Source organism: Thunnus thynnus, chromosome 1 (genome assembly GCF_963924715.1).
Source record: "Thunnus thynnus chromosome 1, fThuThy2.1, whole genome shotgun sequence".
Lineage (NCBI taxonomy): Eukaryota > Metazoa > Chordata > Actinopteri > Scombriformes > Scombridae > Thunnus > Thunnus thynnus.
This window is the reverse complement of record NC_089517.1, coordinates 38,288,898-38,308,769: the sequence shown is the minus strand read 5'-3', so window position 1 is coordinate 38,308,769 and position 19,872 is coordinate 38,288,898. Positions and strand designations below refer to the sequence as shown.

Below are 19,872 nucleotides of genomic sequence, written 5' to 3'. Positions count from 1 at the left end.
GTACTTAATTTAATATAGTCACAGCCCGATTTCCTGCCAAACAAGTACTTTTACTTTTAATACTTCAAGTAAATTTACCTGGTAACACTTATGTACTTTTACTTAAGTAAGATTAAAATGCAGGACTTTTACTTGTAACGGAGTGTTTTTACATTGTGGTATTTCTACTTTTACTTAAGTAAAGGGTCTGAGCACTTCTTCCATCACTGGTATGTAGTAAAAAGCAATGAAATTGTACACTCATTCAGACAAAATGGTCACAATTATGAGAACAAGGCCCAGATTGAAAAATGCTGGAATTTCCCCTTAATGTTTGAATATTTTTTAAGTAAATTAATTAATGTGTTTTGTACAAAGTTACCTTCATTTTTGTTGCATTCATTGTTTAGATGTAACGTCACAGAGAGAAGGTGTCCCTCAGAGAATAGCAGCATGCACCATGTGCAACACAAGTGTGCTTTATATCTTATATGTGTGAAATCTCTTAAGAAAGTGATACTATGAAATAATGGCGGTTTCATAATCTAAAAAAACACGTCATACAGTCCATCATCAAGTGATCAAACTGCCTTTATTCCTTTGCGTTGTTATCTAAAGCACTTTTAATGATTTGTTGTACTTCCTCATGTTCCCTCAGTCGAGCTGCAGGTCCACAAGCATTGCAATGTCACCATATCCAACCCAGTATCTGGCAGTTCGTGAAACAGTCATGAAATTTAATCTATGGATTTGTGTACATGGACACGAATTTTCTATTTTTTTCGTTACACTCAGCAAACCTTTCAAACATATTTGTTTCGTTCCTGCACCATGTTTTTTTTCTGTCATAAAGCAACATGGACTGTCTTCATCTCCATAGCAACGATCTATGAAGCTCATGGGTAATGTAGCCAATTCCGCAATGGAAAACTGACAAAAAACCTTTATTTCTCAGAATTGAAGGAGAAATAATAACTGATGGCCTTTGCCTTAACCTGTCGTATTGTTGAGTTATCAAGGACATTTCCATGTCTTTGTGTTGAGAAATGTTTAAGATATCATTAAAAGAACACTTTGACACAGTGACAGTGAGGAAAATACGTTTTTGTTTTTTTTGTTTTTTTGTCAGTTTTTGATAGCGGTAGGCTAAGGAAGTGTGTTGTGGGCAGACTTGGTGTGTTTGACTTCTGTTTTGGGTTGTTTGCAGTCAGTGGGCTTCATTCCATTTCAAATTGCTGCTGGTTGGCCGCAAATCCAAATGCCACTATCTCTGTTAACAAAAGGCATTTTGTAATTGTAAAATGTGGAGTTGCTCATTTAATTTTATATTTCCAAGAATATGTGCCTGAGGATATTCAATATGTAATCATCTTTCTTAAAACAAAGAGTCCATCAACTAATAAAGCACCCCAACATTGTGTGTGTTTGTGTGTGAGTGTGTGTATATATCAAATCTTGTACCATTGCTATATAAACGGGATGAAGATGGGGATATCGCACATCAAATTAGATTTAAAATTACTGGATTACGTATTACTGGATGTCAGTGCTGCATTCGACTTGGTTGACCACAACATATGACTGGACCGACTGAAAAACTGGGTGGGACTTCCTGGCACAAATGATTTGAATCCTATTTAATGGACAGGGACTATTTTGTGTCTATAGGTAATTACACATCTAAGCAGACAAAAATGACCCGTGGAGTTCCCCAAGGCTCCATTCTGGAGTCTCTTCTGTTCAACATCTACATGTTTCTACTGGCTCAGATTATGGAAATCAACAAAATGTTACCATAATTATGCACACAACACACAAATGTATGTAACTATATCATAGGACCAAAATAGAGTTCTAAACCATTCAGAGTCCAGAGTCAAAACTAAACATGAAGATTCAGCATTCAGTTTTTATGCTCTACATATCTGGAACAAACTCCCAGAAAACTGCAGGTCTGCTGCAACTCTCAGTTCTTTTAAATCACTGCTGAAGACCTTTCTGTTTGCTGTTGCCTTTTATTAAATCAAATAATTATTCTTTTTATCCAGTTTTTATTTTCTGTGCTCTTAATTCTTTAATAACTATTTTAATTGCATTTAAATGTCTTTTTATGGTGTGCTTCTTTTGCACTTTGTCTTAATGCTTTTAATGTTTTATGTAAAGCACTTTGAATTTGAATGAGTTAAAATGTGCTATATAAATAAATTTTGCCTTGTCTTGCCTAGATTGTGCATTGCATTCAACCTTGTTACATAATTTATTTATGCACATGTCACATTTAATCTTTGCTCTTGTCACCTTCATATATTTCATACACTTCCTTTTTTGGCCATAGCACAGTCCATATTTCCTTTGTACAATCAATATTTCATTTCAAGTTTTATAGTTTCAAAAATATTACTATTCCGTTCTGTAAATGGATTTTAAAATTTAAATTTAATTTTTAATATTATCTTTTTTATTTCATTATTATTACCTTAATTTTGTAGATTTTTATTCCTCAGTGTTTCAATTCAATTCAGTTCTGATTGAATGGGCTATGTCATGCTGACATAAAATCCGAAAACCAAGAATCATAAAGATACAAAAAAATTTCCACGGTTGTATGAATAGTAGCCTATGCATGGACGAGAACTGGTTGGTCTTTCAGCCCTAACCCTACCCCTAACCCAAGCACTTCAGGCCTTCCTCCAAGCCTGTAGTAATGCCCTTGTCAGCAGTGTTGTAATCTCTGAAGGTGACTCATTTTGGTCGCTATTTCCACTATAAAAAACAAAAAAGAAACAAAAACAAAAAGCTTCATACTTTATACTGGGCCTTGAAAGTGCTCTCTGAAACTAGGCCTGGGATAGCTTGTGTCCATGACATGAAAAAATTAAAATTTTGTCGTAGAGCTAAACCAAATACATCGTTGGAAAGGTCTCAGCCTGGAGAGTAACATATGTCAGTATGAAGATTCTACATGGCTTCTGCTTCAAAATACTGACCATTGAACCTTGACCTCAGTGCATGTTTGAAGACTTATAATTCAGCAACAAAAGGGGCTACAGACATGGGACCACCTGTTATAGAGAGCTCTTGACCTCAGCTATCATGTGAACAGTCAACAACTGGGGGTAAAATATGGTTAAAATTAATTTTCACCCATTAAACAATTAGATATTTGAAATCTGATTACACAAATGTGTTTACCATCCCCTTCAACTCCTCAGTGTACTCAGTATTTACAACTCCCAATTCTAGGAAAAACACTAATATTTTTTAAAGACTGCAATTCCCTACAGCCATGCCATGCAGTTTGATTCAAATCAGCACCACAGCTGTAGTTCCTTCAGTTTGCAAAGTAGGGTTGTAAATAGGGTCTAAAAAAAGATAAATCTACTGAATACATCAAATATCTAGTACAGCCAAACTAGTAATTACACTGCATCTAGATGATATGTGTTGAGAAAAAGTAAAGATGTTGGTTTATTTGAGATATTTTAGCCAAAACAAGAGTCGAACATGCCAAATCTGCCCACAACGCAATGCCCTTCAGTGAGACATCCAACGTGTGTGTGTGTGTGTGTGTGTGTGTGTGTGTGTGTGTGTGTGTGTGTGTGTGTCTGTGAATGGGGGTGGACTCAACGTACCAGCTGCACACAAAAATCTTAATCAGTTTGGAATAAATTCAGTAATTAAAAGTAAATAGCAGAAATAATAGTAAATAAAAGTTTTATAACTCAACGCAACGTGGACTGCCTTCATCTCCATAACAACAGTCTATGAGGTTTATGGGTAATGTAGCCAATTCCGCAATCGAAAACTGACAAAAAACCTTTATTTCTCAGAATTGAAGGAAAAATAATTAAAACTGATGGCCTTGACATTAACCTGTCGTATTGTTGAGTTATGAAGGGCACTTTTGTGTTTTTGTGTTGAGAAATATTAAAGATATCATTAAAAGAACACCTTGACACAGTGACAGTGAAGAAAATACTTCCGGGCGGTGGGTTCTCTAGTCCACCCACCAGACCGATGCGAACTGATAAAAATAAAATAACGAAATAAAACAAGGATAAATCTTGTTATTAAATGTTGAATAATGTAGCAAATATAGTTTAAAAAAAAGAAGAGAAAAAAACAGCTTCAGTGAGTCCCGACTCACCAAATAAAAAAAAGTTGTGCGGGCACGAAAGATATTCCCATTGAAATACATAGTTATATAATAGTTTGAAAGGTGTGCTGAGTGTCACGAAAAAAATGGAAAATTCGTGTCCATGTACAAAAATCCATAGATTAAATTTCATGAACTGCTGTGATACTGGGTTGCCACATCAGATATACTGTATAGTCATCAGTAGCCAGGGAGAAACACTGAAGAATGCATGTTACTGAGTGGCACTTCACAATGGAGCTATAAAACATCAGACTGCACTTAAACACATGCAAATAAAGACGTGAGTGGTAGCAAACATACCACTCAATCAACATATATGAGTGCTTTATATTCTAAGATCTTAAACAGGAGTTAAAAAGACACCTTAACCATGAATAAGTAAGAAAATAAAAGTTTCACACATCTACATACACTCAATATACGATATTGCACTTAGAACACAGTATATACAAGACATTTTACAATGCAGCACATCAGTATGATAACCAACACAAAGGTAACATGAATAGACCCATCAGTCAAAATCAGTGTTCTGCTGGTGCCTCTCTGCTCACTCCAGAGTCAGTTCAATTGTAATATCAAATTCTTTTACAAAATGTTCTGTATGGTGTGGTTGAGAATCTTAAAGTGGTGTTTATGAATAACATGTGGATATGAATTCATGCTTTCACGACTGAAGCTCCACCAGCAGCAGCAGCTCTTTTCTCATCAGTGACACATGACTACAATCACAACCCAGTGCCTTCACACAAGTGAATGGTCTTAAAGGATCTCAATCCAAAACTCTGTTTGCTGTACATACACGACCTGATGTTGTTATTATAAATTAAACACAGGACTTCCACTGCTTGATTCTGTGTACATTAAGGGTTTTACCATTCCATTATCCCTAGGAATTATGGTCATAGATGACTCCACAATACACACTTTGTGCCAACGTTAAATCCTTTAACGGAAGCAAGGTGGAAGGTAAGGGTGTGGAGGTCAGGTTGGTGGATAGGCATGTAGCTCAACTGACTTTCATGCAGAATGTTGAAGTTTGTGACCCTAACCCTAACCCTTGCCAACAGGTTACCCTAATCCATACCATTTTAGACTCAGTGGCTAATCCCACCTGTGATTCTCTCCCCTTGACCACCATTCATTCTAATCTTAATCATCTTCATCTTGAAACATCTTTGCATCTTTGGATCTTGGATGCCCTATCTTTTAATGTCTTGACAACCAGTCTGCTCTAACCCTTGGTGTGGATACCCAAACCCCAACCAGGTTTGGCTTGGACGCCTCACTGTCTTCTGGATTCTCCTATCATTTCTTTGTGGTTTGGGGGCTTCTCTTGACTAAATGGGGTTGCATGGTGTGTGGAATCTTGAGTGCCTTTAGCCTTTGCCTTTAGCTCCCTATTCGATGGACTTGGGTGGGGTGAGCCATTGAGAATCTCTAACCTAACCATAACTTAGATGTAACCCTGATCTTTCCCAAACCTTAATCGAGTATTTTAGTCGCCTAAACATTAACCGTACATTAAACATAGTTTATTTGCCTTAACCAAGATCTTTCCCAACAGCAGCCTTACAGATATAATAGATAATTTACAAAAAGTTGCATTGAAGCATTGAACGCAATCAGGGGTTTCGCTGAATCATCCGACATCAACATTCCATCTGGCAAAAGGGCTGTTTCTACATATAGGGTTTTGAAGGCCAATACAATATTTTATATTGAAGTCACCAACACATGGTTTTGTGGGGATGTTTTTGTGACAATGTATTTAAATTGGATCATTTTCATGCCGAAGAAGAACAAGAATTCAGTGTGTCTACCAAACTTTTAAACTTATCAGGATGGAAAAGCCTTCAAAACAGCATCATGGGACACTTAAACACACGGGACACTGGAACCCACACTAAAGAAATTTTCTTAGGGTTAGCAGCTCTTTAAAGCAAGGTGACATACTGTACCTATTTGATGTTAGGGAAAGTCAGGGAGAGATTAAAGGATTGTTTCAGTTTATTGCAATTTGGGTCTTATTTTTGCAGTCTTGGCCATCATTTCTAGTGATAATTCACTCACTTTCAGTTTCAGCTTCAAATAAAATGGTTTGGACAATATGGCTGAACTGCACAACATGTCTGATCATCTGACTGCTCATGTTTTTTGACTAATCAGACCTTTTTATACTGATTAGTGTTGTGTTAGTGATTAGTGTTTTCCCACATCTCAGTATAGTATAAGTATAAATGATAGGCAAATCTATGAAAATCAGACCCAAGTTATAATAAACTGGAATTTCCCTTCAATGCTTTAAGATGACTCATTTTGTAAAAACTGAACAATTTTGAAAAATTACACAAATAAATAAAGAAAAGTTTAAAGAAAGAAAAGTATTACTGCAGGTTTTCTATACTTTAGCTGCTGATATGATGGACCTCACATCAGTGACATGACTGGCTGATAACTCATACCTAATAAAGGTCAAACCAATACAACAGGAGAGCAGTGGCACACATTCTACTATAAACATCATCATTATATTCCTTTTTGGCTGGGCTGCCTTTATTGAATGTCTCTGGAAATAAAATGTTCTCTTTTTGCAGGAAAGTCCGAAACTCCAATTGATCCACATAGTGAACACTTCATATGTCTTCATATTAGGAGGTTGGGTCCAAATCAGAAAATATAGCCCCCCTCATCCTTTCAGCCTTTTGACCTCCGTTCAGTTTCCTTTTAAGAATAAGGGAATTGGACTGAAGCCTGTCCAGTTTACATATGTGCAGTTCTTGAAGCATCCACTCACAGATGATGTCCTTTCAATCTTTGCTCAGTCATTCATCTCATGTAGTCAACCTGTTTAACACTATTTAGTGTAATTACATGCTCACTGCCACTAGGTGGAGTCGGCATCCTGTGAACACGACCCACAGCATCTCTGTTTGTACATATCCACATAGCACAACCTCAGTCTCTTCACCACGCTGCAGTACTGGGTTGCATCCTTGCATTCACCTGCATGGGAACAAAACACTCCATGTAACCACTAAAGAAAAAAACAAACAAAAACTTGTCGACACTTTAATTTACAGATCCCACAGTTTCTCAGTTATTTCCAAGACAGAAACTGATGTGCAGCTGTACTTAATTAGAAAGTTTCCTGGAAAGGCCTGTGTAATTTGGTACTACAGTAATTAAAAGCTGATTTTGTGGTTTGCCCTTTCCCTAATGAAGAGTCTTATTGGTATTACTGATTGCCCTGGATACCTAGATCTTGGTTTTCTGTCTGCCTCCATGACATGAAATGCTCACTGGACCAGCCAGTGGTGGAGAGTAATTAAGTACATTTACTTAAGTATTGTACTTGAGTACACCTTATAAGGTAACTGTTCTTTACCTCAGTATTTCCACTGATGAGACTTTATACTTGTACTCCAGTACATTTCAGAGGCAGATATTGTGCTTTTCATTCCACTAAATTTATTTGATAGTTATATTTACTAGTTACTCAGCAGATTAACATTATAGAAACACAACATATAATCAGTTAATAAAATGTGATACAACCAAACAGTATATAAAGCAATAAAAATTAGCTCCAACATTAAAATGCTGCTTGAATACTTAAGATCTTTCCTCTTTACTTTAAAACTTTGAATGCAGGTCTTTTACTTGTAATTGAGTATTTTAATATCATAGTATTGCTACTTTTACTTAAATACAGGCTCTGAATACTCCATTTACCACTTTTGTTAGTGCACAACAGATCATCTGAAAATGCAAAATGTATTTTGTGTAGCCATAAATTAAAAGGTAAGCAAAGGAAAGCAAAGTTTCCAATAATAAATTAATATTTAAATTAATTATGTTTCAGCCTGTAAGATTTTAGCATTTCTTTCCAGGAGATGTCTCTGTAAGTCAACAACTGCTTTTAAACACAACTATTTATAATATCTTGAACCATAAAAAAGTTTCTTGATTACAAAATGTCAGATTTCAGAGTTTCAGAACCTCAGAGTAAAGGGGCATTGGAACTGATGACTGACACACACAGACTTACTCCCACAGGTGGTGGTGTTGCAGTGCTGCCAGGTGGAGGGGCGTTGGAGCCAGGCACAGTGCTGGTCAGCCAGAGTCTTACCACTCCTACGGTGAACACAGTCAACCCTGCGGGACTGAAAGCCACTCCCGCAGACTACAGTGCATGCCCGCCATGCACCAGGATGCCACTGGACATCACACAGGTCCGAGGAACAGTTGCGTACTGACACAGGCCTGAAAGAGAATGGTTTTTGGTTTGTTGTTAGTGCTTTGAATTCATTGCTGTGGCATTTTGGCACTTTTCAGAGATCTCATGGGACTTGTTTCACAAAGCAGGTTTGTTGTGTTACCTAGAGAACTGTGCTGAGTAATACCTGGAACCCCCTCAAATCTGGAGCATGGACTGATTTAAAAAGACTAGGTTGGAGTTTTACTTGTGTTTTAAATCCAGATAATTTAGTAAAACAGGTCTGTATCAGCCCTCTATGGGACAGATCAAAATGTTTAAACAGCCCGCCCACTTTACCAAGCAATGAGCTCTATGGAAATGTTGAGATTATTCCTACTGGATAAATAAAAGGAAAGAAAAAAAGACACAATGTAACATAAAAAGACAATAAAAAACTTAAAAAATAGTATTTAAAATGAGTGAAATAGAATAGAAGATAAATTAAGGTATGTATAATTAAACAGATTAAACAGGAGGAATAATAATCGTAGTGCAGCTACAGTGCAGTGTGAGATATGAATAAATGGTCCACATTTAATGGAACAAAAGGGAGCAGCAAACAGAAAAGTCCTCAGCCTTGATTTGAAAGAACTGAGAGTTGGAGCAGACCTGCAGTTTTCTTGGGAGTTTGTTCCAGGTATGTGGTGCATAAAAACTCTGGGAACAGAAAGGAGACCTGTCCCAGACAATTTGAGAGATCTGGATGGTTCATAACGTAGCAGCAGATCAGAGATTAATTTTGGCCCTGAATGTAGTTGATCATACAGTAGTTATCAATAATGAATGACATTTACTGTTGCATATTAAAGAAAAAGTTTAACATTTTTGGGAAATATTGGCTTTTTTCACAAGTTAGATGAGAAAATAGATCTCAGTCTGTGCATTAAGTACAGGGCTGGAGTCAGGATGTGGTTAGCTTAGTTTAGCATAAAGACTGGAAGCAGAGGGAAACAGCTAGCATGGCTCTGTCCAAGGTTAAAAAAATCACTGCCACCACTATAGTTCACTGATGAACACATATTTTGTTTGTTCAATCCATACAGAAAGAAATGCAAAAGACAATTAGTAGTTTTAGGAGTTATTGTATTGTACAATGATGTAGAAAGTTTATCCATCTGCCCAGCACAGCTGAACAAGGTCTCTGCTGACACAGTCAGTGAACATATGTTTTAGTTTTGGTCTCTGTTTAGGCACGGCTACACTGACCAGGTGTCCTGGTTTGTCTGAGATTGCCCCCATTTCAAACTGGGTCTCCCAAGTCCTGACAAATATCTGTAAAACATTAAAATTCTGACCATAATTAAAATAAAATAATACAAAAAATAATAAAAATAATAATTATAATATTATACCTGTTTTCAGTGCTTACATAGACGTTCTGTCTCAGTCATTATTACCTAACCCAATATAAAAACATAAACAATGCATCTGTCCAACACTGATTTGTCTGTATGTGTGTCAATCAATCAATGTGTCATTGTCAAGGCTGTTGCTAGCCTATGACGCTTGCTAGCGGTATCAGTATGCTAATGGTTAGCTATCATGCCGAAGAGAGAGTCAGTCTTTTCTAAACAGCTTCAGGAGACTTCCTTCCTTCATAAAGTACCCGGCAACAAAAATGCTGCGTTCTGCACACACTGCAAAAGTACATTTTCGGTCGTGCATAGTGTGAAGAAAGGTGTGCTCAGTAGGTGAGCTAAAAATATAATTGCTGAAATAATTGTCCCCCATCCTGATGAAAACACCAATGGTGCATGCATAAGCGCGCCCATGTGTGTGTGCATGAATGTGCAGTACACTTAACGGTCCCAGTTTGGGGGTTTGAAAATATGATCATCCTAGGCACAGTGGTACGTGCCAGCCTCACTGTGACAAGACTCTGTGATGCTACGCATCGTCTCTGCGCCCGGCTGTTGTTCGGCAAGAAATACTTCCAGCATGTAACTCTCCCTAAAACCCCAACTTACTGTTTTTACATTTCTGTTGGTGTGCAGATTAAACAAACAAAATGCAAAATGTTAATTAGTGAGCTTTAGAGGTGTTGGCAGGCGTATGTTCAATTGGAACAGGGCCAGGCTGGCCAATTTCCCCTGCTTCTGGTCTTTATGCTAAGCAAGGCTGAGCTAACTACATAATTCTTAATGCACAGAAAGAAGCCATGATCCTCTCATCTCACTCTCACCAAGAAAGCGATTAATCATATTTTCCAAAATGTTTAAATATTTCGTTCTAACCAGTTTTGTGAGAACATATGACTGATATCATATTTTCAATGTGTGTGTATGTGTGTATATGTACTGTACTTGTGAGAACATATGACTGATATCATATTTTCAGTATGTGTGTATATGTACTGTACCTGTTCCTGAGATCACAGTCTGTGTATGAGGAGCCATTGGAATGTTGGCAGATAACAGATCTCTTCTGCACAGTGGTGGTTGGGCCCAAGCACCTCCCTGAACACTGAAATTGAGTTACATACAGAGTTTTTTTAATATATATTTTTGGAGCATTTGGGGCTACCGGGCTGCGCCATACATACAGAGTTAACACTTAATAATACACCCAATGCATTCTACAGTGTGTAAAATGCACACGTGTTTGGTTAAGTGTTTGAATGTACCTTTCCCCAGGGACTGGTTACCCAGGTGGGACAGTTATTGGCGGTGCACTGCTCTCTGTCAGCAGGCCGGCTCATCCTCTCACAGGCTGCTGCTGTCACAGTCCTTACTGCTCCTCTGGCATCCAGCTGCTGACAGGAGACCTGCCTCTGCTTCCAGCCACCGCCACACGAGGCAGAGCACTTTGACCACTCTGATATCACCCATCTGAAAAGATGACAGGAAACAAATTTATTTTTAATGAATTTAAAAACTGAAAGGTAGCTCTGCTTTGGAATAGTTTTATATGAAATTACAATTTTTTTCAGAACAAAGGTTCAAAGTACTTCTTCCTGCAATCACAAGCTTACGGTAGTTTGGTGGAACTTTTAGGTGTTGATAGGGGCACCCAAGGCAGGTGGGGCTCCAGTTTAATTTAACTTATTTGGAAGAAAAAGGCAATGGTAAAAGTATTATCTTAACTGTCCTTAAACATCTGATCTAAACAATAGTTTTTTTGGACACTTGGGGGCAAAAGAAAGTGTAAACACAACATTGACATATTGTAGTCTTTGCTATTATGACAAATATCTTATTCATTTGGAGTTGTTTTTGTGTCCACTTGAAGAGTAAAAATAGTCACTCTCCTTTCAGCTCTGTGTTGGTCTCCACCAACTCTTGAGAAAATGATCAGACTCTTTAGCTTATAAATGCTCCGCTATGTTCACCAGCTAGTTGCTAACTTTGCTTTTTTGCTGAATACAGCAGCCTGCTGCTGGACAATAGGTCAGTGAGAGCGCTGAGACCAAAACCAGAGTAAAATTTTGTCTAACTGTAAACACAAAACATGTTGATTACTATATCTTGATCCAATGTTAGACCCAGTCAGACAGAGATGTGCTGTAGGCTATATTAGAGTATATTGGACTCCATATTGGCAGTGGCTTGTAGCCCAGTGACTGATTCCTCATGGGACACTTTCTGAGAGGTCAGTGAAATAAATGCACTGGTTGTAGCTATTAAGATAAATGGTAGAAATCTCCCATATACTGTATCTCTATTCCTAGTCCATCTGCTGAAATATTTGAAGTCAAACACTGTCATATGTAGATTTTGTAACATATACAATATTTACCAGAGCAAGAACCTGAATGATTTGACAGTTTTTCTATTTTCTCTCTCTCTCTATGTGAGGGGGTGTGTTTCAGACATGATACTGGGTGTGTCCCAATACCCACACTTGAAGTCTTGAGCACTTGCCAGGTAGTAGGCGTCTTAGTGTCCCACATCTGAAATATGCCAACACACGCTACACTTAACCCACACTGGATGCACACTTCTTCTAACACCCCTTCGAAGAGGTATTCCAAGCCAAGTGTATCCCACAATTTACCACGGTAGGCTATATTGCACAACACCAGTCCAGTTATTGGCGGTAGTGCGCCAAAAGTTTGTTTTTGGAGCCGACAATAATCAATAGACAGGAAAAAGTTGCAAAGCATGGATTATTAGTGCCAAAACACCAAACAGTTGAAACTGAATCTGCACAGATGACTATCAGGTAATATTAACAATGATCTGTTCTTCTTGATTGGACTGATAAGAATAATCACGTACCTGACACTGTCAAGATCCCCATTATCAAAGATTTTGAGAAATGTTCCATTCTTGAAAAATGTTATCAGACAGAAACTGTTCAAAATAATTTTGTGTATGTCTTGTTTATATATGGTAAACCTACATGCTTGAAGATAATTATATTCAATTGCTTTATTAACTGTATTTATCCTCTCAGGTCATGCGGTCTTCTGACTATAACTTCAACAAATCGTCTGAGTTTGTCTATGCCATGGACAGTAGCCTACTTGTATTTGCGTGGGTGAGGGGATGTCCTTATTAATCAAGAGTGTCCCAGTGAGCTAATAAACTCTCACTCTTGCTGCCTTAGCAGGTACTTTAGCACTGTGACAGTTACAGGAAATATGTCATACAAGAGGCCACTTGACTACTTACAAATACTGCAGGTGAGGATATTGGGATGGACCCAAAGATTCGGTGATGGTGTGCTTGGCTGTGTGTGTGGCTGTTTTCTTGACAGTAAAAGGTCAGCCACAAAACTTGCAGTTTGCTTGGTGATAGCCTGGAAACACTGACTAAGCAGTTTTCCAGAAAAAGCTACCTACTGCTGTGAGAATCAGGGACATTGTTTCAGCAAAAGCCAAGGTATGGCAATGTGACATGATGTCATAGAAATACTCAGTGATGATTGGATTTGAAAAATATGAACTTACCTAAAACTTTATTTAAAAGTATTTAAAAGTATGGCAACTGCCATACCATACCCCAGCTGACGCCTATGGTGAGAATTAAAAAAATTCAGAAACTGTGAAAAGTTAGTGTCTACCGGCCTGCTGCAGCACAGTCCTGGTTTGATTTAAGCTAATAGTGGGTCATTTGTGTTGCATCAGTGAGTGAAGCTGGCTCGGTGTGTGGCAGCTGTGGGGCTGACTGATGGGCTGTAGGATGTGCAAAGGCAGGCTGGCAGAGCTGGAAACAGCAGGGGGCACAGGGTGAGGAGATTCTGCTGAGAGTTACACTTCTGTTTAAATCTGGCTGCTCTTCATGAATTCATTTGCAGCCTGCCCTCTCTGAGTCTCCCCCCTCATCAGAGTCAGTGTGTGAAAGAGTGCACTCTGAGTATGCAGACTTAGAACAGTTAAAGCCAAAATCAATCAGTTGGTAATACAACTCCATTTAACTGCATGTTTATTTGATAATATGTCAATACATGGGTTGTCCATGAGGTAACCCTATCCTAGATGTAAGCTGAAAACATTGAATTGTTGAAACAGCTGACATCATTCACATATGTTGGTTCTAACCTTGGTGGCACCCTTGGCCAGATTTCAGCATTCAAGTAAATATTGTGAATCTTGCCAATAACATGATACATAAACTGATGGCACTAATGTGCTGACATGACAGATAATATTTTGATTATTCAGAGAAAATGGGGTTTGCTTTAAGTAAAAAAAAACATCTGCTATGCCCCAAATGAACACACTCTATACACCTGGAATCCTTTGGGATAGCTCGCCAGATGGAGAAAAGCAGAGAGGTGCAGTGGGATTGAAGTAATGGTACCCAGTATAACCATTCATTCTTACTACATCCCACACATGTTCATATTCACACATATTCCTGCCTTCATACAGTCTTTAGTCATTAATCTAACCCAGTGCAGACCTTGCCTTAAAGGAATAATTTGATATTGTGGGAAACAAACAATTTACATTTTCTGTTTGTGTATGGATTAACCAAACAAGATACAAGATGTTAATTAATGAGAATTAGAGGTGTTGATGGGTGTCTTTTTGAATTTTGAAGAAGGTCAAGTACCTCTTTCTCCCTGCTTTCAGTCGTTATGCTAAGCTAGGCTAAGTGCCTCCAGGCTCTAGCTCCATTCTGAACACACAGACGTAATTAGTAACCGTCTTCTCAGTTCACTCTAAGCATGAAAGCAATAACTACATTTCCCAAAATGTTGAACTGTTCCTTTAAAGGGAGTTAGTCTCTGTTCATACGCATTTGAATGTATAAAAGTGAAAGAGTTGAATAACGCAAACATGCCTGAAAGTTTTTTTGTGATTCTGGAGAGGTCTGAGAGTGTGCAATGCTTATAAGCTTCAAGTAATTATCTATGTGCTTGAGTTTGTGGTTAAAGGGGATCTGAACAGGAGGGAACAGAAGAGAACATAATTCACTGATGACATGAAGGGCTTTTGTGTCTCCTCAATCTGAATTCTGTCTTTTCAAATTCCTCCCTGGCCATTATACACCCACATGCTTTGAGCATTTGCCCATGTGCCAGGAGCCGGCTGTGTATCTGACCAAATCTGACAATGTGCTCTCAAAAATATGTGATATCCTGTTGTCTACATGTAAGAGTACCTGGGAGGACAGTCTTGTCTGTTGCAGGGAACGGGGGAGGCGATGGGTTTTGGTATGTGCTGACACATGGTGGGCTGAACATCTCTTCCATCCAAAGTGACACAGCGAATCCTCCGCAGCCAAGTCCCTCTGTTCCCACAGGATGCGCTGCATGTGGTCCAGTCTCCAAAACGCCAGCCAAACTCTGAAAATGTAAAACACTCACATCCTTAGGATCAAGGAAACAAAAACACATTTTAGAACATAAGAATCAAACAGCTTATACCATTATTTAAGGAATTGCTAAACTAAGCATACATGAGTGTTATGCACAGTTTCTCAAAATTTAATTCCATATTTTGAAATGCCCACGGTAGAGGTAGGAAACTGCCTGAGGCAAAGCAGAGACAGCTTGTGGAGGCTGTGTATAATGCATAACGGATAACCAGAATACAATGGTGTTCTGAGTTATTCCGCAGAAGGGTTTAACACAACATACTGATAGAAAACACTTTATTTATCCATCCGTCCATTCATCCTTCTGCCGGTTGTCCATCCACTGAGCGCAGTGTCTTATAAGTGTCTGAACTGGGCTGCAATTAATGATTATTCAAATAAATTTGATTATTTTGTGATCAATCAATCTTTTATTCTTTAAAAAAAAAAATATCAGAAAAAAATCCAACTAAACATTTAGTGGTGTTTGGCACTAATAATCCATACATAAAAAATATAAAATAGAGAAAAACAGTGAACTCTAAAATTTGAGAAGCTGGCACCATTGATTGTTTGGCATCTTTCTTGATAAATTACATACATATATAAATGTATTACATGATAATAGTACTAGAGGAAAAGTAAGGGGATACCCAAAGTTATTCCAATTCATTCTGTGGTGAACATGAGTATCTCTACCATGGGAATCTATCCATCAGTGGTCGGAATATTTCAGTCTGGACCAAAGTGGTGGACTGACTGACCAGCTGACATTGCCAACCCTAAAATGTATCAATCTCTCTCTTTTTAAACACTATATGCAGCATATACTTGGATAGCACCAAGTTAAAAGAATTTGGTTTAATTGGGTAGTAGCCATTTTCCAATGCTGAACTTTCCCTGATACTTTTCTAGAAACTCATGGACTTTATCTGTGTTTCAACTGGAAGAATCAGGATGTCAATTTTAGCTCTGGTGCTACTTTCTGATTGCCTTGCACTTTCAGGGCAGAGGGTTAGGGTTAGGGTTAGGGTTGTATCAAACACAAGCCTCCAGGCTATTTAGTCCCAAGTTTAATGCCTGAGATATTGGGTCAAAAAGGGGCTTAGAATTGGGTTAGAACCTGTTGACAAACCCAATAATGGTACCATATGGAGTCAGTAAAAACTTGGCACTGTAGATCACGTAGATGTGCAGCCCCTGAGTTATTTACAGTATATAACAAAACTGCGTACACCCCTCATATCACTAAAATGTTAAGTAATTACAAATCCTTTCATACAATTTTATTTGTTTTTAGACAAAACCAAGGAAGAATTGAGCCAATTCACTTGAAAAACAGAATGTTTGACTAATAATGAAAAGTTCATATTTAAGAATGAACTGCAGCAACAGTCAGCACACCTTTCATTAGAGAGATGCCATTCTTTTATTTTTTAATATTTTATTTCTGATGACAGATTGGATCCTCCTGGGCATGAATACCAGTCTTGCACAAATCTGTGGAGAGATGTTCTGTCACTCTGCACAGATAATTCTTTTCAGCTGTTTTTTGCTGGAGGGGTTTTGTTGCTCTACCTTCCTCTACCTTTAAAATACTCTAAAGGTGTTCTATTGGATTCAGATCAGGGGACACACTTGGTCAGGTCATAGTTTTCACTTTTTTCTTCTTTAAAAACTCTTGTGTGATTTTTTGCAGTGTGTTTGAGATCACTGTCATGTTGGAAAATTCCTCTCCTGCCAACCTTCTTCAGACTGGGAGTCTTTTCATTCAGTATTTGGGTATACAAACTTGCATTCATAGTGCCATCTATAATTGTCATCTCCCCTACACCTTTTGCACTCATGCAGCCTCATATCAGCACACTCCCACCTCCATGTTTCACAGTCAGCACTATGCAGTCACTGTGGTAGTCCTGGCCAGGTCCACACCAAACATGCTGGAGCTCATCTGATCCAAACCAATTTATTTTGGTTTCATCTGACCACAGAATGTGCTGCCAATATTCATCAGGCTTCTGTTCATGTTCTTTGGCAAACTTTAATCTTGCAGTTTTGTGAGCAATGGTTTTCTTTTTGGACGTTGACTGTAGATGTTGACTTCATGAAAGGTATGAGCAGTCACTGAAACACCAACCACAGATAATCCTTGTGTCAGGTCAGAAGCACTTGCCTGTCTGTTTCTCAGTGCAAGGTTGCGTAAATAGTGAATTGTGCGTACTGTCATTTTTCAAGGATGGCTTCTGCACCTTCTGGTATTACTAGTATGGCTCCTGTACCTCCTAACCACTGCTGTAGCTGTGTTTTGGCGTCTGTTCAGTAGCCTATTGATGATCTTGTACCTTCTCTCATCTTTATGAAGTCTCACAGTCTGGTTTCTTGTTCAGGCAATTCACAGGTTCTTTTATAACCTTGTTCAGGCAATTAGTCTTAATTGGAAGTCACAAGTGTAATCATTTCTCTTTCAGTGGTCAGAGGTGTACTTACTTTTGTTGCATTGGAGCTGAGGAGTTGAGGTTGTACTTTGAGGCCTATATTTTCAGTTTAGTCTATCTAACCTGTTTGTTTTTAATTACAAATAAGATTTTTTAATACCCTACACTTCACTGTAAAATACTACAATTATTGTAAGATGATACAATTTTGAATAATTAAACATTTAAGTAATATTGCACAGGGGTGTACTAAGTTTTGTTATCCTGTATATTTGTACATTATGAGCACAACATGACATGGCATACACTTGAGCCCTTCCTCTCAAGTCTCACATTTTACACATGAGACTTAGGTTTTAGTGTCTTAGTGACTGTCACACTGTCAAAGAAAATAAAAAAGTGCAGTCTTAGTTCAGTGATAAATTGCCAATCCACTGTGGATTGCCTGTTAAAGCTTCAGTTGCCATGCTCTTTCCAGTCCTGTCTGTCGAGGTGCACTGGCATACAGTAGAGGCCGCAGAAGCAGAATATTTTACTTTGTTTGGTGTGCAGTGACCTTGTTCTGCACCAGAGCAATGTGAGTAGAAAGCAGAAAGAAAATTGAATGAAAATATGGAAATTTTAGAAGTTGGATTTTGTACAAACACATTGCTTTTACGGGACATTTTAATTTACATTATAGCACAGATAGCGTGGATGTATATGAGGTTATAATAATGATAATAATCAGTCCAGTTATTGATTTGTTTACACACATATATATATGAACATATGTATATAGCATGAAATTGCTTAATGAAGAGAAAACGTGGTGACCTCCAGACTTGAAGACTTGGAGACTGGACATGTACAGAAATCTAAATTAAAAAGAGACATTTGCTGCTGCAGAAGCACACTGGAATTGATTTAAACATTTAGAAGCTCAATGTCACTTACAGTCTGGTACAATGAACAAATAAACAATAAATGTAGCAGTAAAATACATGGATTATTAAGCATGTGTATATTAGGTTTCAAATAGTTTAGATATTTAGCCGTTTTTCCACTCTTCTTCGTTTCTCCATGCTTCAGAGTGACTCATATTGCCATGACAACTGACTTAATATCATCATGGTCGTCTCTGCTCCATCAGGCTGAAAGAATATCTTTCAAGGTAATTTGCATGTGTTGAACAGAGGTCAAATACTTGATCAGCCATAAAAGTCAGTGAATTAGATTAGCCTTTGACCTCTACATAAGCTTTTCTGATGTTTTTCTGTTGTGGGTTGCACAATCAGTATCTAGGACAGGGTCACTGAAAGCTGTTATGAATGACTGACTGTGTCTCAGTGTTCACAGATGACTTTTTGAAGGAAACTATGCGGGAAGATGGTGAACAAAACAGGACAGAACTCTGTGGAATATCAATGACCCATACATCCCATCAAACCAAATCTGCTGCAGTGGTTAAAGAGGAATGCTGAGTATTTCCAGAGATTCAGCGGCTGTGTCAAACAGTATCTTGCCACGTTCATGCTGGGTATCTTCTCAGCCACAAGGTTAAATCAGATGAGTCCAAAATTCTGTGAACTTTTGCCCAAAAATTGTCACATTTTACTATTTAAATTCATTACCGAAACAGGTTGCAAACAAAACCCCAGTTTAATATCATCTTAACCACTCAGAGAAAATAAAGATAAACATTGAAGTTAAAACCATCTGTTGTAAACGTCAGTAAGGTTTTGCGGAGAAACTTCCTTGCACTAATTTATTGAATACTGTTTACTTTATTTCACCAAGATAATCCATACTGCTTTCTGTATGAAAAAGCAGGGTATGCTTTCTGTATGAAAGCAGTATGACACTCAAAATGACAGATGCTTATTGTTACTTCAGTTGGATGTTGTTCTCTTCACTTTTCAAAATGATGTATGTGCAGAGTTTGTTTGCCTCTGCTGGGGGAGAAATGTGTCTCTGTGCTCACCTTAAATCTCAGTTTAACAAGTACACGTATGATTTGTGACATCACAACTGGTTTGGAGCGAACAGACTGGAAGCCTCCAGGACACACATACTGAGAATGGGCTTTACAGTGAAGTAGGAGACATGGAAATGTTTTGAATAAATAATATTTGCATATTGCATAGATTCTGGATTTTTTAGAGGTAGAAGGAGTAGATGCAATTTTTTAAAGGTTTTAATGAGGTAAATGAACTGTTCTGCCCTCCAGGCAGAAGGTCTAATGTTTCGGTTTGCTTTAGCACCACCTTTTGATGTAATGTGGTATTGCAGCAGTATGAACAGGAAACAGGA

General features: G+C 38.0%; 1 protein-coding gene across 2 annotated transcripts in view; it reads right to left on the bottom strand.

Moving 5' to 3' along the window:
• Positions 1 to 552: 552 nt before the first annotated feature.
• adamtsl3 (ADAMTS-like 3) overlaps positions 553 to 19,872 on the bottom strand; it is a 301,025-nt gene continuing 281,705 nt past the window's right edge. For both annotated transcript variants that reach the window (XM_067597526.1, XM_067597534.1), the window contains 5 exons: positions 14,951 to 15,134; positions 11,023 to 11,227; positions 10,759 to 10,862; positions 8,190 to 8,404; positions 553 to 7,144 (listed from right to left, as the gene is read on the bottom strand). In XM_067597526.1, coding sequence (XP_067453627.1) covers positions 7,026 to 7,144; positions 8,190 to 8,404; positions 10,759 to 10,862; positions 11,023 to 11,227; positions 14,951 to 15,134 — 827 coding nt within the window. In that variant the 3' untranslated portion in view covers positions 553 to 7,025. The remainder of the gene's footprint in view (positions 7,145 to 8,189; positions 8,405 to 10,758; positions 10,863 to 11,022; positions 11,228 to 14,950; positions 15,135 to 19,872) is intronic.